The sequence below is a fragment of the Artemia sp. Qi Xiang Cuo genome, chromosome 17 (assembly GCF_049724085.1).
Source record: "Artemia sp. Qi Xiang Cuo chromosome 17, ASM4972408v1, whole genome shotgun sequence".
Lineage (NCBI taxonomy): Eukaryota > Metazoa > Arthropoda > Branchiopoda > Anostraca > Artemiidae > Artemia > Artemia sp. Qi Xiang Cuo.
Window position 1 is genome coordinate 34,608,216 of NC_142810.1, and position 24,128 is coordinate 34,632,343.

General features: G+C 37.2%; 2 protein-coding genes across 2 annotated transcripts in view; one reads left to right on the top strand and one right to left on the bottom strand.

The window, feature by feature from the left end:
* Window positions 1-14,840, bottom strand: part of LOC148942135 (uncharacterized) — a 55,378-nt gene extending 40,538 nt beyond the window's left edge. The window contains exon 1 of the mRNA XM_089103240.1: window positions 14,547-14,840. Within this exon, the coding sequence (XP_088959366.1) occupies window positions 14,547-14,796 (250 nt within the window). The 5' untranslated portion in view covers window positions 14,797-14,840. The remainder of the gene's footprint in view (window positions 1-14,546) is intronic.
* Window positions 14,841-16,462: 1,622 nt separating this feature from the next.
* LOC148942136 (voltage-dependent T-type calcium channel subunit alpha-1H-like) overlaps window positions 16,463-24,128 on the top strand; it is a 386,818-nt gene continuing 379,152 nt past the window's right edge. The window contains exon 1 of the mRNA XM_089103241.1: window positions 16,463-16,483. Coding sequence (XP_088959367.1) covers window positions 16,463-16,483 — 21 coding nt within the window. The remainder of the gene's footprint in view (window positions 16,484-24,128) is intronic.

Here is a 24,128-nt window from a genome sequence, read left to right on the forward strand (position 1 = left end):
AAAATATCTGTATACTTCGCAATAACCTATACTATATGTAAACAATGGGCAAAGTTCGAAACTTGCAGCCCTTCCACTTGGGACTATGGGGGGTTAAGTCATTCTTAGAGACACAGTTTTTACATTTTTCGAGTAGGCTGAACCAAATGGCTATCTCAAAATTTCAATCAAGTGACTTTGGTAAAAAAAAAAATGAGCGTGGAAGTGGGTCTAGCTGCCCTCCAGGTTTTTGGTCACTTAAAAAGGGCTCTAGAACTTTCAAGTTCCTTTTGAATGAGCCCTCTCACAATACTTTCTAACCACTGGGTCGAAACGATCACCCCTGAAAAAAAAACACGCATCGTGATCTTTCTTCGAGCAAAAAATGCAAATTTCCACCTTTTTGCAGATAGGAGCGTGAAACTTCTTTAATAGGGTTCTCTGATAAGCTGAATGTAATGGTGTAATTGTCGTTAAAGTTAATTAAAAATGCTAAATTCCACATTTTTGCAGATAGGAGTTTGAAGCTTTTTTAATAATGTTCTTTAATAAGCTGAATCTGATGGTGTGATTTTCGTTAAAGTTAATTAAAAAAATTTGCAATTCAAACAAAATTTTGTTGTTTAAAAAAATTGAGTTGTGAGAAAGTCAAACTTTAGCGTAAAGTGCGAGGCGTTGAGGAAGGGACAGCCTCTTTCATATACGGAATACTTTCTGTTCGTTTTAAGTTTTAATATCGCTCCTTACTTTCAATTAAAAAAAACTTGATTTTTTATATTTCATTTGTGAAAGTTTTTGAATTAATACAGGTTTTGACTTTGGCTCATCGTGCATGAAGAATTAAAACAAAATTAGCATATTAATTTTAGTTTCATTTGGCTAAATGGCTTTCTCGAAACTTGTTGAATTTTATTTACGAACGTTTTTATTAGTAATAAATATACGTAACTTACAAATTAACTTACGTAACGAACTTCTATATTCATATATTTTTAATACGTATATTAGGGGGTTTGCCCCCTTGTCAATACCTTGCTCTTTAAGCTAAAGTTTGAATTTTGTTCCAATTCTTTAAAAATAACCTCTTAATCACAAAGGCCGTTAATTAGAATAAATAGCTCTTATGAAAGCACTAAAAAATCTTTGGCTTAAAGAGCGAGGCATTGACTAGAAGGTGAACCCAATCATATAGGTAATATTTTTTTGTTCGTTTTAAGTTTTGATGTTGCTCCTTACTTTCAGTTGAAAAACTTTTTTTTATATTTAATTTCTGATTTTTTTTATATAATGATGGGAAATCCGGCACCCCCTTCATAGCAATGTCCCTTCCCCCATGAAAACTTCCTTCGTGAAAAGATCCTCCCATATAACCCCCGACCAACCCCCACTACCAGAAAAAATTCCCCCTGAAAACGTCTGTGTACTTCCCAATAACCAATACTGTATGTTAACATTGGGTAAAGTTCATAACTTTCAGCCGTCCCCAAGAGGGCTTTGGGGGATTAAGTCATCCTAAACGACATATTTATAATATTTTCGACCATGCTGAACAAAATGGCTATCTCAAAATTTTGATCGGGTGACTTTGGGAAAAAAATGAGCGTGGGAGGGGGCCTAGTTGCCCTTTATTTTTTTGGTCTTTTAAAAAAGCACTAGAACTTTTAATTTTCGTTTCAATGAGCCCTCCCACGATATTCTAGGACCACTGGGTCGATACGATCACCCCTGGGAAAAAAAAATAAAATAAAAATAAACACGCATCCGTGATCTTTCTTCTGGCAAAAAATGGAAAATTCCACATTTTTGTAGATAGGAGCTTGAAACCTCTACAGTAAGGTTCTCTGATACGCTGAATATGATGGTGTGATTTTCATTAAGGTTCTATAACTTTTAGGGGGTCTTTCCCCCTTTTTTCGAAAATCAGCCAAATTGTCTCAGGCGCGTAACTTTTGATGGGTAATATTAAACTTGATGAAACTTATATATTTGAAATCAGAATTAAAATCTGATTCTTTTGATGTATCTATTGGTATCAAAAATTCGTTTTTTAGAGTTTCGGTTACCATTGAGCCGGGTCGCTCCTTACTTACAGTTCGTTACCACGAACTGTTTGAAAAGTTAAGAAGTTGCACACAAGTGTTGTTTATCTGCGTTGCCCAGACATTCAACAAAACAGTAAAATTGGTGAGTTATAGAAAGCTATATAAAATGTCTGAGAATAATGGGATACGTCGTGTGGCTGGAGATTGGTCTCCCTCCCCCAGTGCCAGTCAGAAAACAAGTGGCTCCAGAAATTCATATGTTGAAGGGAGTCAATTTGTGTGTATGTGTATACGCGTGTGCTTGCATGTGCATGCATGGTAAATAATAGCTTATCGAGTAATATCGGGTAATATCTTTTAAAATGGCACAATTTCCACCTCATTTAAATCACATTTGATTTTACTGCATGTGACAATACCCGATTTACCTTAGCGGTAAATCGATTCACTGTCCGAAACGCAGTTACGCAATTTTCACCAATTTCAGCCTTAGTCCGAACTGCTCAAGTGGTGTCCGGAATTCAATCGTGTCGGAATACTGTATCTATTTCTGATTCAACTCTCTAAAAAAAGTCGTTTAAATTCAGCAAACACATATGTCAAGTTACTGTCCACCCTCCACCGCGTGATGCACATCTCACAGCACTACTTGCTCTGCAACGTGTGGTATGCTTTCAGCATACCTCTTCACGTCATACATAGCAGTCGCCTACGTAGCACACTCCCGCTACAGACGGTGCATGCCGCCTTATGGACACGATTTTTGAAATTGGCTAACCCCTTGAATTCTGCTTGTAGTAACAAAAAGCTTAGATACCGTTAGAAGCCAAGTTGCATCGCGTCTTACTATATTTTTATGCAAAACTTCCAGTACTAAACGATTAAGGAAGTATAAACCCTTGTTTATTATTCTAGTTATGCATTGTCAAGCTGCCTGTCATGACTGTAAATTTAGAGTATCGACAAACTTTTTTGAACAATCAAAAGATATTTGAATACAATTCCTTTGCAAAATGTTCTTTGGTAATTGACAAATTGCATCCATTCATCTATGATACACCAGTGGTGGATACAGGGGGGGGAATGGACCCCGGGCCCCACAAGATTTTTTCTGGCACCCTCATTCCTTGTTTTTTTTTCTTTTTTTACTCTTTTTTTTAGAATGTCAATTTGGCCAATTATTGGCACCTTTGTCACATTCCCCCCTCCCCCCAAGACTTTGCTCATTGGCGCCACTGTCACATTAGGCCTCCCCCAAGATTTTGCTCTAGATCCGCCTCTGTGATAAACAAGGCCGTGTCCAGCATTTTGTTGGTGATGTGGGGGAGGGGGGGTTCAAGGGTGGATCCAGGATTTTTTAGGGGGGGGGTGCAAAATAGGTTGATCCGATAAACTTGCGTTAGGAGCAAGTTTAATTAACGCAACTTACGTTAATTAAGTAGTTAATTTTTTTTTCGTCCCGGTTTGCTTTAGGAATATGTTTTCTACTGCTGCGGGTTTTCTGAGTTATGGAACTAGACAGGTAGGCCAGTATAGGAGACCACTGAGGGTGTCGACAAGGTCGGTATTTTACAGTCGCCATGCTCTTCCAGCGCTGTGGAATGGGTTACCCTCTTTGTTGAATAACGAGTCAGATAGGACTGATTTCCGTCGCCAATTAAGACGTCATTGCCTGTATGAGTATGAGTTATATATATATATATATATATATATATATATATATATATATATATATATATATATATATATATATATATATATATATATATATATATATATATATATATATAGGCTATATATATATATGTATATATTTTTTTTTCTCGAGCAGAATTATAATTATAATGTTGTGTTGATATGTTGGTAGTTGGAAGGTGTGGTAACCCGATGCATATGTGTAATGCAGAGTATTCTAGGAGTAGCCATTCAAGCCCAGAATACTGGGCTTCGTGGTTGTTTTTGTATGTGTTAGTTATGTAATAAAGATCTCCATTTAAAAAAAAAGATTACACTACTTTAGACTACGTTAGGGGGCGCCCCTCGCCCCCCCATGAATCCGCCACTGGGGGGGGCTTACGATTTAGTGGATATTCGAACTTTAAATAAAAAACATAACTTGAAAAAAAGGCACCTTCAAATCCATCAAATTCAATAAAAGGTTTACAACAATAAAACATTTAGTTAATAAAATGCATTTTGAATTAAAGGAGCTAAAGAACCGAGAAGAAGGAAGGAAGGATATATATATATATATTTTTAAATATATCCTTTTTAATAAATATACCCGCAATAAATAAACACATTTTTAAAATATACCCGCACTAAAGTGGCGAGTATCAGGTTTTTCCATGTAAAACAAAACGCTAGGTGTGTGTGTTGATGACATCATAGGACTAAAAAAAAGGTACAGGTAAGAAAGAAAAAATGCGGGCCAAATCATGAATTCTCGGTCAACCACCTTCTCACCATCGCTATTTCGTATTCCAAACATTGCTCATTCTCTGGCAAAATATTCAAATGATGCAACTATTCGACAAGCCCAGGTGGGGTACCGGCAGTTGATAAAAACTGTGAAAAATATTAAGAAGAGAAAGACTAGATTATAAGGCGTTAATGTTCGTTTCCTGTGGACTAAGAAACCTATTCTATTTTCCTTTGCAATTTCAAAACAAAGCATTCAACTTATACCATTTTGAAATTACCATCATGGACGCAGCAGTCACTACCCCCTCCCTAATAAAGACTTGTGTTTACATACTTGATATTACATTTGAATTTTTGGGCTTGTATCAAGGACACCACGGAGAAATTTCCGTGGGGAGGGGTAAATTTCTCTACGGGACAATTTCCAATGAATAGCTGAGATGATAATAAATTACCACGCTTCAGATATCTTAATAGTTCTTCATTAAAACGAAAATTATTGAATTCTAAATATACTTGATGACAAGGAGGTGACAGGCTCAGGTGTCAAAGTGAAATTTCCGAATATTTTCCTTTTTCCCCGCCGGGGGGGGGAGGCATTGACACCATGGCGGCACCTTTGGGTCACATGATAAGCTTACTTCCCAGTGTTTCCAAACTTCAGAATTTCTTATTCAAAATTGTGTGCATTTTATTGTCAAGTTCATAGCTATTTTTTATTGGTACATTTTTGTTATAGAAATATTCAAATGTGGATTCTGTAACTTTACATTGATGCTGAGTTGTGAAGTAGCTTTTTGAAATGGAACATACCCTAGTTTGAATGAATAAAGATCTTTAAACACATTAATAAGAAAAATATTAGCATATATTTGATATTATGCGATGGATTGTGAAGAAAATGGTTTAAATTTGAGAAATTTTTGCCAGAACCAGAGTTAGGTTTTTTCTCAGGGGAAGAAGGCAAATGCAGAACTTTGCCACCCCTACCGCACCATCAATACTATAAATATTACAATTTAAGCTTGTTTTGCCACCCCCGGGTGTGCTGCCCGGGGCGCTTGTCCCTATAGCTCCCCTAGATCCGGCCCTGATTTTTGCTCCCATTTTTTCTCCGCTCAACACGAAAAATCTAATGTTTCAACTTCAACTTTGAACAAATTCTATGAACAACTTGCTCGGAAACAAAACCGTTTTCAACCAAAACATGGCACATGCGAAGTGGATGAAACTAGTTTTCCTTCTTGCTCTAAAATTTCCTCAAAAAAACGCAAATTGGAAACAGCTCATGAGTGTCAATGGAATTGATTTTTCCTATGGAAAAGGGCATGCAAATTTTCTCTGTCTATCCATTTATCTATTAAAATAAATCTAGCTTATTTTAAATAATGAGAAAAAAAAACTCGCAAAACCCAGACTAAGCAACTACTTCATAAAAAAAAAACTATCTGGGGTTTAAAGCAAGCTCAAAATAGTATTGGAAAGTCTTTAGATCTTAAGTTAAGAAAATTGTAAGTAATCGTATGTGACTTTGGATGTTGATATTTAAACTTTTTTTTTAAGCTAAAAGAGACACTATGACGTTTTTTGGTAGAAAGATAATGACTGTCTCTCAACCTCCATTGCAGACAAGCAGGCAGGCATGCAGGACTTTAGTAAAAAAAATAAACTTTCTATTTGATAATTAAATTAAAATGCCAAGAAATGCTGGGAAAATGGGAAATTCGCGGAAAGGGACAGGCCGAGAGGCCTCCCCCTCTAAGCACATCCTTGCAGCCAAGTACAAAGGAACTATGCAAGAAAAAAACCTGCCGTTGATAAGGGATCAAACCCCCAAACCTTCTGGCAGAAGCGCATCCAAGATTTTTGTTCGGGGGGGGGGGGGGGGGGTTAATAATTTTTTTTAGGGGGGGGTACACAAAAAACCTCAAAAAACGCATACAAAATTTATTTAAGTCCATTTTTTTTACGTTTTTACGAGTCAAACAAATATTTCGGGGGGCGGGGGGGTTCAAACCGGGTAACCCACTCCCCCTCCCCCCTGGATACGGCCTTGCCTTCTGGTAACTAGTTGAAGTCTTTACCCGTAGACCAAGACAGCTATTCATGATGACAAATTAACGAAACTGTAGGGAAGAGGCAAAGTTTTTTTTTTCAATTTTCGAAACGAAAATAAAAAAAAAAATCTGAAAAACCGAGGAGGGGCAGTTTTGTCTCTCGTTCGAGATTTTTTTAATGGAGAAACTAAAAAAACAATTTGGTACTTCTGCATTATGCGGGCACTGTGAAGAAGTCAAGTTTGGTTAATGCTATATACTGTATGAAGGTAACGAGAGACAAAAACCGCCAAAAAAGGTATTTCAATAGAGAAATGGAATATTGTTGTTTGGGATTTAGGAGGGGGAAAAGGTGTCTAGGTTAAGTTAGGTTACGTATTTAATATATGGTATGCTTTACCCCCCACCCCAACCTCCTAATGTGCAAATATATAGCCCAAATTTGTTTATAAACTATTATATATTCATCCTATTTTGTTTTATTTCATTAGCATTAACCAAACTTGACTTCTTCGCAGTGCCCGCATAATGCAGGAGTACCAAATTGTTTTAAAACCTAAAGGTCTATTGGCACCCCCTAAAGGAGACACTAGTAAGTTTTGGGAAGGCATAAAATTTCAAAAGATGATTGGTTCAGCCATTCCAGAATTCTATTGCAGAAGGGAGCTGGGGCCTGTAGCCTATCCCTAGATTTTGACGACTATTCCTAAAGCTTTTCATGTTTTCCGTCTAATTCACATATTTTTGGCGTTTTTTCAGAATTTTGCCCCTTCCCTCAATATTTTTTTTGCTAAGTGCATTATGTTTGTTGGTGAAATACCACATTAACTAAAATAATGCTAGTATATCGTTGCAAAAGGATAAAAATTGAACGCCAAAAAGTAGTCAAGCTTGAAAAGTTGAAGTAACGAATTTTGAATATTATTCTGACTTATATCATGCATTCCAAGCCTTCACCATTGTCATGGTCTGACACATTGGCGATAGTATTTCATAGACCACATGAAGATAACATGACATTAAAACTTGATAATGATCTTTAACGGTAATAATAAATAAAAATATCACGAATATTTCTTTTTATTCCTTTCATGTTTTTCTTTTTATTTGGGTTAAGAGGGAAAAAGAACAAACTATCCGTGTCAGTAGCTTGCAACTGGATAGCATGAGTAAAAGGTAGGGAACAACTCAAGGATGTATCATATTTTAAAGGGTTATAAATCATGCAATTCAGGTGTATTTTTGGTCACTAGAGGGAAAAGGTAGCAAAGTGGTTGCTTTAGAAAATCTTTTCTTTTTTCCTTCCTTGGTCTTCTTTCTACGCCAAAAATACTATTTTTCTGGGAGCCAACCTTTTCCTGTCAGTAACTAGGTTAGCTACGTATCTGGATAGCATGAGCAAAATATATGGGGTAACTCGAGAATTAAAAGAAGTTCAGATACGTTCTTAAAAGAAGTTTAAAATTTTGGTAAACCTTGGGATGTTAAATTTTTATATAGCATAGTGAGAGACGATAATACGAAAAACGGGAGAGATTTCTTTGTGAAACCGTGCTGTGCTGATAACTGTCTGGGTTAATAAAATTTGTACGCAACAATTGCTTAATTATCTGTCTTGCTTAACAGAACGGCCAATTGAATTTTGAACTACAATAACAAGAAAGTGATAGTATTCAACTCAGCATATTATTACTTTGAACTGGATTTTTAGTACAGTAAGTTTGGGTTTGCATTTGTATAGTTCAGGGGCACCAATTCAGAAGATATAAAGTATTCCAGTTTTAGGGGGCAATTCCCCCCCCCCTGATTGGTGTCCCTAGCCTAGTTAAGAAGGCTCCATGTCCATCAATGAACTTAGATTGATATATTTATTCAGTTTCGAGGCAATGCATTTTTTACTGAATTGATCCTCTACGGCTATGATGTATCAAGCTTCTAACTTGATACGATACAAATGAACATTTCCAGAATCATTACAAGGCGCGTACACAATATTTTAGCCCGAAGGTAGCTTACATTTATGAGTGAGATACAATGGTAGATCCAGGACACAGTTTATAGAATTGGCAGTATGATCATTCTCTATCCCACCCATTCTAAAAACCCGGCCCGGAGTGCGAGTGCTCCGGAAAGCTAATGCGCGGATATAGCCGCAGGCAAAGTCAGATTAGTGGGAATGCTGGTTATTCTATTTACAGCTTTTTGCGTCAAAGCGCCTTGTAACAAACGGAAAAAGACTAACCCGTATTACCGCTAATGCAGAAATAAGTGGGAGGAGCTTTTTTTTCGCACCGAGAACGAAGACCAGAAATGATCTGCGATAAGCTTACTGGTATATTCTGTCTACTGTGATCCAGGAGCGGGGTGGACCTTGCTCGCCCCGATTTTTTTCTGGCACCCTCATTCCTTGTTGATTTTTACTCTTTTTTAAAAACAAATTTGTCAATATGGTCAATTAGTGGCGCCCTTGTCACGTTGGTCTCCCCCCAAGATTTAGCTTTTTGGCGTCCTTGTCAAATTGTCCCCCTCCCCAGATTTTGATCTAGATCCGTCAAGGTGGAGACACAACTTCATCGAATGGGAATTATACGGAAAGTCGTAGATGTTTGAGGAACGATTACCTAGAAATCGCAACTTTTTTGCAAGACCCTCAGTCTGATTTTTTCCTTTTAGTTATTACCAAATATGATTTTTGATTCTACAGAAGAAGCTATTTCATAATATATCTTGGGACTCTTTATTTTTATGTGTCGTTCAACAGACGGGGAAATTTTTATTTTGGGTTTGGTTCTATTTTGTCGTTTGTAAAAACCCATGATATTTATTATAACTAACTAGGTACTAGAAAAAGGTCTTCCAGCCTCGGCACTAACCAGGGATGCCAAATGGAAGGGGACAATTGATCCCTAGGGTCTGAAAAATACCTTTTCTGACAGCTGAAATATAATTCTTTTATTTTGTATTTTTACAATCCTGTGGTATATCTTACCCCCCCCCCCCTCGCCAGATTATGAGGCCTAAAACCACTACTGGACTAGGCAGAAAAAATAAAACGAATGCAAATACAACTAAATCTAGAAAAATTGGACAAAACCTCGGCAACATTGATTTTTAGTGCTTTCCCTTCGCTTCTTAACCGTTCCCAGTCCAAACCCCTACCTAAGTACTTTTCTTATGAGCAGGAAATTAAATTAAAGTTGTTTTGTGGAGAAAATTAAAAAAAAAATGTCTTTCTTTTCACCGATCGAAGATTGGTCTCATAGCACTTGCTATTTATGAGCAGAACTGCAGCCTCTTTGATTTATTAATAATTTTACTAATTATTGCTCCCTGTTAAGATGTTTAAAATGAAGTGCCTAAGTAGCTGTGACTATTTTCCTGGCTATTTAAGTTTTATCTAGATATACCTAGTCTTTGGCAATGTATTGAAAGAAAATAGGTTATTAGCCCTCCCACTGAAGCTTTCCAGCAGACTCGTTCTGAACGGTTTAATGGATTATAAGAAAAAAGGGTCGCATGAAAATAACGGTTCACCGAAAATATCAAGTCCAGCGATTTTGTCTCGATCGATGGCAACTCTGCTAATGACTCTTTTTCTATTGGGATTTGTGTCATTTGTCTGCATGCAATTTAAGATAAAATACAAATTTCCACGAGTTTTTTTCTGTGCTAAGGTGAGTCAAAAATCGAATTACAACAGCATTTGTATTTTGTATTTTTAGAATCAAATCCGTTGTCATGTCACGTATTAATATAAGACATTTGGATACTCCCCAAGTTACATTTATCGTGCATATTATGTAGACGATAGCAGTTAAAAAAAAACGGTCTTTGTGCATTCTACGTCACATCTTAAAGCTCCCCTCCCCTCTGCCCACACTAGCAACACTGGATTACCGGTTACAACTTTACCTTCCACAACTACTATTACTACTACTACTACTACTACTACTACTACTACTAACAACTCACCAAAGCACAAAGCCGCCTAAGGCCAACACAGCTACGCACGCTCCTCCTCCATCTTAATCCCAAGAAGTTCCTATTTCCTTTAAATCTTTTTTATGATATCCTCCCACTCCAGACGAGGACGACTTGCTTTCCGTTTAGCCCTAAACGGTTGGCCGAAAAGGACAATTTTTGGCAACCTGTGATCCTTCATCTGCAAAACGTGCCCTAGCCATCTTAACCTTTCTCTCATTATAGCTCTAGAAAGCGGGATTGGACTACTTTTTTCGTACAGCCTGCTGTTTGAAATACGATCAGTCAGCCGGGTACCCAGAACAATCCGTAGGCAATTTCTCTGGAAAACATCTAGTAAATCTTCATCCACTTTTCGGATCGCTCATGCTTCAGAGCCATATTTGACCACCGTCATCACTGTAGCTTCTTATATTCTAATCTTGGTTTGCAGACTTATCTTCCTATTCTTCCTAACCTTTTTTAATTGTGAAAAAACACCCTGGGCATTCAAAAACCACCTATTCTACTTTTAACATCTTCACTGCTCCCACGTCTTTACTAACAATTAAACAAAAAAAGATTTTTAAACTGAAAGTAAAGAGCGACATTAAAACATAAAACTAACAGAAATTATTCCGCATATGAAAGGGGCTGTCCCCTCCTCAACGCCTCGCACTTTACGCTAAAGTTTGACTGTCTCACAACTTTATTTTTTCAAACAATAAAAAAACTTTAGCATAAAGAGCGAGGCGCTGAGGAGGGGACAGCCCCTTTCATATACGGAATGATTTCTGCTCGTTTTATGTTTAAATGTCGCTCCTTACTTTCAGTTAAAAAAAAACTTTCTTTTTTTTAATTCCTGTACGTTTTTGAGTTAATGCAGCTTTGATTTTGGCTCACCGTACATGAATGATTTATACGGAATGATTTCTGCTCGTTTTATGTTTAAATGTCGCTCCTTACTTTCAGTTTAAAAACCTTGTTTTTTTATTTAATTTCTGTACGTTTTTGAATTAATGCAGCTTTGATTCTGGCTCACCATACATGAATAATTAAAATGAAATGTGCTTATTAATTTTACTTTTTTTGGCTAAATGGCTTTCTCGAAATTTTGATCTGACGTAACTGGCGAAATAACTTACGTAACAAACTTCTATATTCGTATATTCTTATTACATAAATGAGGGGCTCACCCCCTAGTCAATACCTCGCTATTTACGCTGAAGTTCGAATTTTGTTCCAATTCTTTCAGAATGACCCTGAATCACAAAGGCCGTTTAATTAGAATAGATAACTTTTTTGAAAGTACTAAAAAAAATTAAGCGTAAAGAGAGATGTATTGACTAGGGGGAGAACCCCTCATATACGTAATAATTTCTGTTCGTTTTAAGTTTTAATATTGCTCCTTACTTAAAGTTGAAAAAACTTGTTTTTTTTTATTTAATTTCTTATCGTTTTTTTAAATAATGCTGAGATATCCGGCGCCCGCCCTCATAGAAATGTCCCTTCCCCCATGACAATATCCTAAATGGAAAGATCTTCCCACTTAACCCCCTCATCCAACCCCCCTCCCCGCCAGAAAAATCCCTCTTGAAAACTTCAGCATACTTCCAAATAACAAATACTATATGTAAACAATGGACAAAGTTCATAACTTGCAGCCCTTCCCCCGGGGACTGTGGGGGACTAAGTCATCCTCAAAGACATATTTATTAGGTTTTCGATTATGTTGAACAAAATGGCTATCTCAAAAATTTTGATCCGGTGACTTTGCGAAAAAATGAGCGTGGGAGGGGGCCTAGTTGCCCTCCAATTTTTTTGGTCACTTAAAAAGGAGACTACAACTTTTAATTTCCGTTTCAATGAGCCCTTCCGCGATATTTTATGACCACTGGATCGATACGATCACCCCTGGGAAAAACAAACAAAAAAACAAAAAAACAATTAACACGCATCCGTGATCTTTCTTCTGGCAAAAAATGCAAAATTCCACAGTTTTGCAGATAGGAGCTTGAAACCTCTACAGTAGGGTTCTCTGATACGCTGAATATGATGGTTTGATTTTCATTAAGATTCTATGACTGTTAGGGGGATGTTTGCCCCTTTTTTGAAAATAAGGCAATTTTTCAGGCTCGTAACTTTTGATGGGTAAGACTAAACTTGATGAAACTTAAATATTTGAAATCAGCATAAAAATCCGATTCTTTTGATGTATGTACTGGTACAAAATTCCGTTTTTTAGATTTTTGGTTACTATTGAGCCGAGTCGCTCCGTTTTAAAAGTCACAAGACTTCTGAAAGAAAGGAGTATAAGAGGTCAACAAATTTATAATTAGGTTCTGATTAGGCAAGCGAAATAAGCTTAAATAAATTTAAAATCCTTTGATTCCGAAAAGTAATAGCCGCTGGAGCGTTGCACTTGATTGGAGCCCTTGGTTAAAATTTTAACCCAGGGAACTTGTCAGTCTTTTGGTTTTCAACTAGGCCTATATTAAATAAAAAAGAAACAGTTTTTTTCAAATGAACGTAAACAGTGAAATTAGGCTACAACTTAAACTAGCAGAAACCCTACTATATTACCTTTTAGATATTGATAACATATTGAAACTTTAGCGAAAAGATTGAGGAGTGTATGAGGGCAGCAGCCCCTTCATCCGTGTCGACACTGGTCTCTCTTGTGCTCGGGGCAAAATCTTGATTGGCGCCCCCCCCCTTGTCTCTATAAAAATATTCAGTTGGTACTTGTGCATTATATCCTACACACAAAAAAGTTTGGTTAATGCTAATGAAATAAAATAAAATAGAATGAAAATATAATAGTTTAGAAACAAATTTTGGCTATGTATTTGCACATTGGGGGGGGGCGAGGGGTAAAGCATAGCATATATTAAATACCTAACCTAATTAAATACGCAACCTAACCTAGGTATCTCCCCCCCCCCCAAAAAAAAAGCCCAAAAAATAACAGTTTAAATATTATAAACGCAATAAGAAATCACGCTTTGCGATCCATTTATCCATTGCTAATACCCGTTTGACTGGTTTCCTCTAGTATTTCCTTGTACAGTCTATTGCGCTGTATAGGATATAATGCACAAGTACCATTCAATATACCAGGGGGCTGCTCTTTCCTCGACCCTCGCTCTTAAAGCTAAAGTCTGCCCCCCTCTCAGATAGAGAATAATTTCGGTATATATGGAAGAGTTTAAATTGCTGACCTAGCAAAGAAATAGGCTTACTTTTAGAGTCAGAATTCCATCCTAAATCCAAATATAACATTCATTTGCGTCGGAAATGAACTTTGCCCCCTCTCGCCTAATGTACAAACATATACCCTCAATTGTATGTATAACCTAACCTATATTTTGCACATTTGGGGATGGGAGTATAGTTCAATTCCAACGCAAATGATTGTTATATTTAGATTCAGGATGCAATTCTGGCTTTAAAGGTATGTCTATTTCATAGCTAGGTCAGTAATTTAAACTCCTCCATATTTACCCTAGTTTCCATTTGTTTTAAGTTTTAATGTTGCTCTTTACGTTCAGTTGAAAAAACTTGTTTGTTTTTCCCTAAGCCGTACCAAGAAACTTTATTTCCCACTCCCTAATGGTCAAATACACAGTCTAGGCTACTCCGGATTGTACATTCAGGAATTTTCCCTACCCGCAATGAATCTTCCATAAATAGGCCTAACTCTTTTCCTCAAATTGATTGAACTTTAAAAAAATAATACATCCAGAAATCAGCGTATGGAAACGTCATTGCACAGACTAGCCTATATACAATTCGGGGTATATAGGCTATTTGAGAACGGAGAGCGGGAATGCACCACTAACACCCATTGTTTAAGGTTTATTGTAGGCTATGAGATGTTCAAACTGAAGCTATAAGATTTTCTTCAAATTGATTGAGCTTTAAAAAAACAATTCAACCGGAAATTCAGGGTATGGAAATTTCATTGCATAGCCTATATACAATTCAGAGTGTATAGGCTGTTTGAGAACGGAGAGCGGGAAAGCACCACTAACACCGATTGTATAAAATTTATAGTAGGCTATAAGATGTGCTTTTGTATTACCTGGTAAATCCTGTGAAGCATTGGCAAATAGAACACACAACCCTGTCTCGAAATTTAATGCTTTACACAAAGGGTCATTTTTACAGGCTTCAATACAGTGGGATAATATTAACGTATCAGCCTTAGTATCTAAAACTGCTCCTGGAGCACTTAATACATATCCAGTTCTGAGCTCAAATAGCACATTTTCGGGATCACAATCGCCCTGTGCTGTGGCAACAGTAATCAGCACTAGTAAGATGAAAATCATAGTTGATACTGAACTGAAATTGTGGAACGTCTGTCAGCCGATGACGATTTCTTGTCAAGACTTTGAGAACAAATGCGGGTCAACGACATTCGAAAAGACGATCCTTTTGTTATGCCTGGGTTGTGAAGAAGGTAGAGGAAACGAGACCCGGAGATGTGCCGTTTGACTTAATTAAAGGCGGAAAAAGTGTTGACAATTGGAATAACTGATTAGGTCTTAGGTGCGATTAAATAAAAAAAAAACAAGTTTTTTTAACTGAAAGTAAGGAGCGACATTAAAACTTAAAACGAACAGAAATTATTCCGTATATGAAAGGGGTTATCCCCTCCTCAGCACCTCACTCTTTGCGCTAAAGTTTTTTATTGTTTTAAAAAATAAAGTAGTAAAAAAGAGTCAAACTTTAGCGTAAAGAGCGAGGCGTGGGTGAGGGGACAGCCCCTTTCATATACTAAATAATTTCTGTTCTTTTTAAGTTTTAATGTCGCTCCTTACTTTCAGTTAAAAAAATTTGTTTATCTTACTTAATTTCTGAACGTTTTTGAATTAATGCAGCATTTATTTTTGCTCACCGTACATGAATAATTAAAACAAAATTCACATATTAATTTTCCTTTTTTGACTAAGGGGCTTTCTCGAAATTTTATCCGGACGTAACTTACGAATTAACTTATGTAACGAATTTCTATATTCGTATGTTTTTATTACGTATATTAGGGAGTTCGCCCCCTAGTCAATACCTCGCTCGTTACGCTAAAGTTTGAATTTTGTTTGAATCACAAACCCCTTAATCACACAGGCCGGTTAATTAGAATAGATAGCTCTTTTGAAAGTACTAAAAAAAACTTTAGCGTAAAGAGCGAGGTAGTGACTAGGGGGCGAACCCCCTCATATTCGTAATCATTTCTGTTCGTTTTAAGTAGTAATGTTGCTCCTTTCTTTATGTTGAAAAACTTGTTTTTTTTATTTAATTTCGGATCGTTTTTTTAAATAGTGCTGGGAAATCCGGCGCCCCCTTCATAGGAATGTCCCTTCCCCCAAGAAAACATCCTCCATGGAAAGGTTCTTCCCCGTAACCACTACTCCGGCCCCCCCCCCCCCCCCCCACCATAAAAAAATCCTCCTGAAAACGCCTGTATACTTCCCAATAACCAAAACTATATGTAAACAATGGGCAAAGTTTATAACTTGCACCCCTTCCCCCAGGAGCTTTGGGGGATTAAGTCATCCTCAAAGACACTAGTAATTAGATCTTTGACTATGCTGAACAAAATGGTTATCTAAAACTTTGGATTGGGCGACTTCGGGAAAAAATGAGCGTGGGAGGGGGCTAAGTAGCCCTTCAATTGTTTGGTCACTTAAAAAGGGCACTAGAACTTTTAATTTCCGTTCTAATGAGCCCTCTCACAATAGTCTAGGAGTACTGGATCGATACGATCACCCCTGGGAAAAAAAACAATAAAGAAACAAACAAACAAATAAGCACGCATCCGTGATCTTTCTTCTGGCAAAAAATACAAAATTCTACATTTTTGCAGAGAAGAATTTGGAACCTTGGTCTCACGATTTTTGGAAGCACTGCAGCTGATAGTTTGATTTTCATTAGGGTTCTATGACTGTTAGGGGTTGTTTTTGTCTTTTTTCAAAAATGTTACAATTTTTCACTAATATGTCGGATTTGATTAGCAAGGTAAAACTTGATAAATTTTATATATTTGAAATCATCATTAGAATCTAATTCTTTTGATGTATGTATTGGTATCAATATTCCGTTTTTTAGAGTTTTGGTTATTATTGAGCCGGGTCGCTCCTAATTAGTCTCCAAAATTTTCAAGTTCTCTACTGGGCGCAAGAAGCCAACAGTGTTGCAGCGAGGGTTCTCATAAAACTTTAAAACAATCTAAATGAACTGATCATTTAGCTATTTCATTTTAGCTAAAAGCTATTTTTCACATCTACGTGCTTCTTATAAATTTCATCACCTGCAAGTGCCATTAGGCACTAAAAATGACACTTTTGTGCTATTTCTCAAGGGGTGGGACTAGCAGGCAACAAAAACAACGCAGATAGATGTTTAATAGCTCACATAAATACTATTTCTCATATCTACGTTTTCTTTATAAATTGTACCACCTGCAAGTGCCGGGTGGCACTAAAAAAGGCACTTTTTAGTTGAAAACTATTGCTCATATCTACGTGCCATCAGTTTTGCAATCCGTAAGTGCCAAATAACACAAAAATTGGCACTTTTGGTGCCATGTCCCAAGTGGAAAAGCTGGGGCTAGCTTTTCCACTTGACCAGTATTTTTTAGAGTGACGTTTAATGGCTCATTTGAAGGCTATTACTCGTATCTACGTGATGTTTATCAATTCTACCATCCGTAATTGTGATATAGCCCTAATAACAATACTTTTGTTGTCACTTCTTTTGTAGAAAAGTTTGAAAGTATAAAACGAAATCATCATTGTAATAATTATGGTCCAAAGTACTTATGCATTATATCTCACCCACCGCTATACACGAAAGAAGTCAAGTTTGGTTAATGCTAATGAAATAAAATAGGATTAATATATATTATTTTAAAAACAAATTTGGGCTATATTTTTGCATATTAGGGGGTGGGTGGGCGGTAAGCATAGCATACATTAAAAACGTAACCTAACCTAGGTACCTTCCCCCCCTTCCCAAACCCCAAAAGCAATCGTTTAAATGTTGTAAAATCAATGAGGAACCACGCTTTGCCATCAATTATCTAGCAAATACCCGTTTGTCTGCTTTCGTGTCTTTTTTCCTTGTACAGTCTATAGCGGTGGGCGAGATATAATGCACCAGTACCCCCGTAACTGGAGGTTTGCAAGAACATCTCCCGCATGTTCCTCCTCCAAGCCCCCTTAATAAGCTACGCAATTAAGGTACAATCACTAATATATCAAATCACATTATTAGAGGCGCAGTTCTGTTGGGAAAGCGTTCGTATTCCAATTAGAAGGTCTTACGTTCGATTCCTACTAAGGTGTTTGTTATTTTTATTATTTTGGTTTTCTCCCTTCTATACAATCATTTCCAGATAATTTTACTGCTTCTGTAAATGTGGTGCACTCATTTTTTAAAGCATGTCCCAGGAAGGTATTTGGTCAAGCATTTGGATTCAAAAGGGAATAGAGGTCATCCAGTTCATGGTTTGCAACGATATTCTGAGTAGATCTCTAAATCCATACCTCAACGAATGGCGTAATTTTGTCAAAATCCTGTGGAGTGGGGGGGGTTCTAAATTGGAGCCAATTTTCCCAAATCCGGTGAAAATGACAGAGAAAACTGAAAAACTAGCCGTATAGTAATAAAAAAGGTAAAGATATACTAAAGAAAACTGGCCTGTTTCAGTGGATACTTGAATTATGCAGGCTTATCTTAGTTTTGACAACATTTTTGGAGAAACTAAATTTGAGCTGGGAGGGGGGGGGGCAAACTAGGGTGTGGAGGAAAATTGAGGTCTTGGAGAGGAAGTTGTCCTCTTTTCCCCATAGCAAAGTATGCCCCTGACCCCGACCCCTTGCCACTAAGTGGCTGCAGAAGTGTAGGCATGTGGTTCTGGAACCACTCAAAAGTTGCATGTTAAAAGAAGGATTACTTATTATTATACTTACTTATTCAAATTATTTACGAACTATACCACCGTAATACGCAAGATTTTGTGTCCAAAGAGGAAGAAGACAAATGAAAAGAGTTCTGTGGGAGAATTCAGGAAATTCTTCCCAAAATTTTTTAACTGGTAACCAACGTAGTTTATAATACCATTCGTCGTCTATAAACGAGAATCTGCCTTTTTTTAAATCCCTACTCAGTCCTGAGTAACGAATCACATTTTATTTATGAACAGTTCAAGTAAATCCATAAGCCTAAGGGCACATTTCTGTTGAGCTAGCAAAATTTTGAAAAAAGTATGTCCGCTCAGTTAACCTTTTGTGTCGAAACTACTCGCCTAGAGCTACTTTCTTAAGTGTGACTAAATTTAATTTTTAAAACAAAGAATTAATGATCTATTTATTCTTTTTTAAAACCCTTTTTTACAAAAATAAACGACACTATGTTCTGTTTTTTCACTCTAAACTTATTTTTTCCATCAATTTTTGTACGGCTTCTTGGTTCAGCTCCTTACTAAGGGTTGAGGTGTCTTATCTTCCCTAAATTGGAGGTGATTAGAAACTATATAGAAAAAAGTTTTCAACTGAAACTAAGGACCTACATTAAAACTTAAAGTGAACAGAAATTATTCCGTATCAATAGAAAAGGTAATAGCAGTGTTTTTTCTAAATTAAACTTTAATCACAACCGAGCATAGATTAATTTTAAAAAAAAAGTTTTTCCAAGGGAAGTAAAGAGTGAAGTTGAAACTTAAAACGAACAAAATTATTACTTCACAGCCTATCTAACATATATTAATAAAACTAATGCAAATAAATCCACTGGTGATGTTTGTAGGATTACAGAAAACTAGCGCTTTCCTGAAAACACAAAAGCCAAGTATAAAAGCAAAATATTGATTTAGGAGTCAAAAGTAAATATGTAGCCTCACAACAACAAACTAATCTGTAACGCTTTTGATAGTCCTACAGGAGCTGTGATATCAGTAACTTTCAGTATACAATTAAAACAATCTCATCAACTTAGGCATAAAAATAATAAGTTTAAAGTCATTGCACAGCCTATAAGATAATGGATTGATTTATCATGCAACATCTTGATCTCACCTAGTATTACTCGAAATGAAGAACATGTCAACCGTAATATGAACTCTGAGAATAAAGTTATTTCTCTCTATAAAATGGAGGATTTTTAGTTGTGATACAAACTCTAAAGCGAGTTTGTAGTCCTAATACTAATAAGCTTCCTTCACTTCGAACTTGTCTACAAAATAATCATGAAATGTCCTTTTCAGATCCAAAACGACAGTCAATCATTGAAATGAGCTCATTGTGCATAATTGATGCCAAATTAAAAAAAAAAAAAATAATAAAACAACAATTTAAAAATGCTTTACTTTTATACTGTTAAAGTGTCCTTAAAACTTTACTTTTACCATACCAAAACTCCTATATTGTTTTGTGTTTTCAGTAAAGCGCTAGTTTTCTTTAATCCTATAAATATAGGAAAGTGTCGCCAGTTGGTTTATTTGCACTATATTTATTGATATATGTTAGATAGACTGTGAAGTAATAATTTGTGTTCATTTTAAGATTCAACTTCGCTCTTTATTTCCCTTAAAAAAACTTTGTTTTTAAATTAATTTAGGTCTAGGAAGTATTTCGGTGAAACTCTGGATAATGGATTTTCGGCTATCTTGGAATGTGGATGAGTTAAGTGAGTAATGTTTTCAAGGATGGGTACAGAGCCTTAATCATAGGCAGCGCGCTAGCGCTGCCTAAGTAAAGAACGATGTGGGCACAATGTGTTTTTTTTTCTTCAGCCGGGCACTTCGTATCGAAGGAGTTGTCATAGAAACTTCGAAAAGGGCTCATTCGATTGGAAATTGGAGTGGCTAGTGCCCTTTTTAATAGTCAAAAGTGATTGGAGGGCAACTACCCCTCCCCCCACGCCCATCATTCCCTCAAACACAACCAATCAAAATTTTGAGATAGCCATTTTGTTCAGCGTAGCTGATTTCTAGATAGAAAATATATTTTTGAGGAGGACACTCCCCCACAACCCTCGGGGCAAGGGCTTTAAGGTATGCCCTGAGGGCCTATAAGAACGATGTTGGTACAATTAACTATGTATCATAGTTTTTCTTTAGAGCAGGGCACTTCATATGAAAGTGGTCGTTGTGGAAACTTTAAAAGGGGCTCATTCGATTGGACATTTAAAGTTCTAGTCCCCTTTGTAATAGTCGAAATTGATTGGAGGGCCACTACCCCCCCTCCACGCCCATCATTCCCCCAAACACATAAAATCAAAATTTTGAGATAGCCATTTTGTTCAACGTAGTTGATTTCCAGATAGAAAATATAATTTTTGAGGAGGACACTCCCCCACAACACTCAGGGCAAAGGTTTTAAGTTATGCCCTGGAGGCATATAAGGTTTTTATAGAAGGCGTTGTCGTAGAAACTTCAAAATAGGCTCATTCCATTGGAAATTCCAAGGGCTAGTACCCTTTTAAATAGTCGAAAGTGACTGGATGGCAACTAGCCCCCCACGCCCATCATTTCCCCAAACACATCCAATCAAAATTTTGAGATAGCCATTTTGTTCAGCGTAGTTGATTTCCAGATAGAAAATATGTTTTTGAGGAGGACACTCCCCCTCAACCCTCAGTGCAAGGGTTGTAAGTCATGCCCTGGGGGCATATAAGGTTGTTATAGAAGGTGTTGTCGTGGAAACTTCAAGAAAGGCTCATTCGCTTGGAAACTGTAAAGGCTAGTGCCATTTTTAATATCCAAAAGCGATTGGAGGGTAACTAACCCCCCTCCCACGCTCATGTTTTCTCCAAGCATATTCAACCAAAATTTTAAGATAGCCCTTCTATTAAACATAGTTGAAGTTTCTGGAAATTAGGTCTTTGAGGTTGACAACCCCCCCCCCCCACAACCCTCAGGGCAACGGTTGTAAATTATGCCCAGGAGGCATATAAGGTTTTTAAAGAAGGTGTTGTCGTAGAAACTTCAAAGAAGGCTCATTCGATTGGAAATTCAAAAGGCTAGTGCCCTTTTTAGTAGTCGAAAGTGATTGGAGGGCAACAACCCCCCCCCCCCCCACATCCATCATTCCCCCAAACACATCCAATAAAAATTTTGAGATAGCCATTTTGTTCAGCGTAGTTGATTTCCAGATAGAAAATAAATTTTTGAGGAGGACACTCCCCCACAACCCTCAGGGCAGGGATTATAAGTTATGCCCTGGGGCATATAAGGTTTCTATTGAAATCTTTGTCGTAGAAACTTGAAAAAGGGCTCATTCGATTTGAAACTCAAAGGGGTAGTACCCTATTTAATAGTCGAAAGTGATTTGAGGGAAACTAACCCCCCTCTCACCCCCCCCTTTTCCCCAAACACATCCAATCAAAATTTTTAGATAGCCATTTTATTCAACGTAGTTTTAAAGTTTTGGAAACTAGGTCCTTAAGCATGACAACCCCTCCCCCCACAGCCCTCAGGGCAAGGGTTTTAAGTTATGCCCTGGGGAATACAAAGTTTTTATTGAAAGCGTTGTCGTAGAAACTTCAAAAGGGCTCATTCAATTGGAAATTTCAAGGGCTAGTGCCTTTTTTACTAATTGAAAGTGATGGAATAGCGACTAACGCCCCTCTCACGCCCACCGATTTCCAAAACACATCCAATCAAAATTTTGAGATATCCATTTTGTTCAACGTAGTTGAACGTTGTGGAAATTAGGTGTTTCAGGAAGATAACCCCCTCAGAGCCCTCAGTGTAAGGGTTGTAAGTTATGCCCCCCTGGGGGCATATAAGGTTTATATAGAAAGTTGTTGGATAAATCATAGGCAGCAGGATCGCGCTGCCTAAAGAACGGGGACACTCGAGAACGAGACAAGAAACGGGGACTAAGTAAAGAGGAGGACACTCCCCCACAACCCTCTGGGCAAGAATTTTAAGTTTTGCCCTGAGGGCAGATAAGAACGATGGTGGCACGATGTAGTATTTACTGTTTTTTTTCCTTGGAGCAGAGTACTTCGTATCAAAGAAGTTGTCTTAGAAACTTCAAAAAGCGCCAATTCAATTGGGAATATGAACGGATTGGTTCATTTTTAATAATAGGAGGTGATTTAAAGGTGAATAATCATCCTCTCACGACTACTATGTTCTCAAACACATCCCATCTAAATTTTGAGATTGCCTAGTTCTTTAACTTAGGTGAGAGTTATGGAAATTCGGTCTAAGAGGATGACAACCACCCTAACATACTTTAGGGCAAGGGTTGTAATTTATGCCCCGGGGGCATATATGGTGTTTATAGAAAGCTTTGTCGTTTCCAAAAGGGCTTATTTGATTAGAAATGGAAAGGCTTAGCGCCCTTTTTAACAGTCGAAAGTGATCGGAAGGCTTGACTTTTTTGTATTAAACATCAAGGTGGGTATAATATATTATTTTTTATTGTTGTTGTTGTTTAGACCCGGGCACTTCGTATCGAAGGAGTTATCGTGGGAACGAGTTGTTCGTGGGAAGTTGGCTAAGTAACTCTCCAAAATAAAATGTCTTCTTGTTTGAATTACTCTAGGGACATTTTTGCATAATCTCATCACCGGAATCCAAATTCTAAACCCTGCGGTGGGTTTCTAAGGCTGAGTTCGAACTCCAAGTAACTCCATAGTAACCAAAAGTTAAAAATGTATCTTAGAAAAACTTTTGAGTGAAAAAAAAAGTCGCCACTTGTAGCTGACTAAGGAAGGGTGACTGATGCTTTGATTAATCGTAAAATGTTATTGCGAAAAGAAATTTATAGGAATTTCTACAAAAACCTGAAACCAGGGACGTTATCTGGGGGAGGGGGACGGATTAGGGGGTTTAGTCCCCCCCCCACCCATCCGCCGAAATTTTTTCCACCTCGTAAAAAAGAAACGAAAATTCATATAAGCAAATTTTGTGGCGTTTTTAAAGTTGTAAAACCTCCCCTAAACAACAAATTCTGGTTACAGCTCTACTAAAACCCCTGGAAAATAGTGTCGGATCCAAATGAAATGTCACCGTCAAAATCGGCTTGGTCAAAAACCACATTAAGCAGAATGTGTCTCTTTTTTTTCTTTTTTCTGCCGCTAGCGGGGACTGGAACATTATAGAGTCGTGTAATAGCATCTTTTAAATAAATTTTTCATCTATGTGATTTCTATAAAATTGAACTATTGCCATCATGAATTGCCTGATGGCATCCAAAAATGGCACTTTGGATGCCATTTCTAGAGTGAAAACGGGAGCATGAAAAGGGTGCCATCATAAATAGCATGTTCAAAAACGTAAAACTTAAGATTTACAACCACCATCTTGCGTAATACCCCTCCCAGCCTCTTTAATAAGCTCTAATATTGCTTGCTGAATAACAGAACTAGGCTAGTTCTAGTGGCTAGACTAGTGGTCGCAAGTCTCAAAATTTGGGGTGGAGGAAAATATATTTTAATGTCTAGAGGGAGGCAAAGTTGTCTTTTTTTTATTTTTCCATGATAGTACTAAAAATGGGAATTAATCAATAAAAATATTCCAGAAAAGAGTTTTTTTTCAAAATATAGGCAATGGAAAAAATGGAAGGAGGGCAAAAGCACCTCTGCCCTCCTTCAATTGAATCCACTAGAACTAAAACCACTGGAGAAAACGCATTGAGTGGTGACAAAA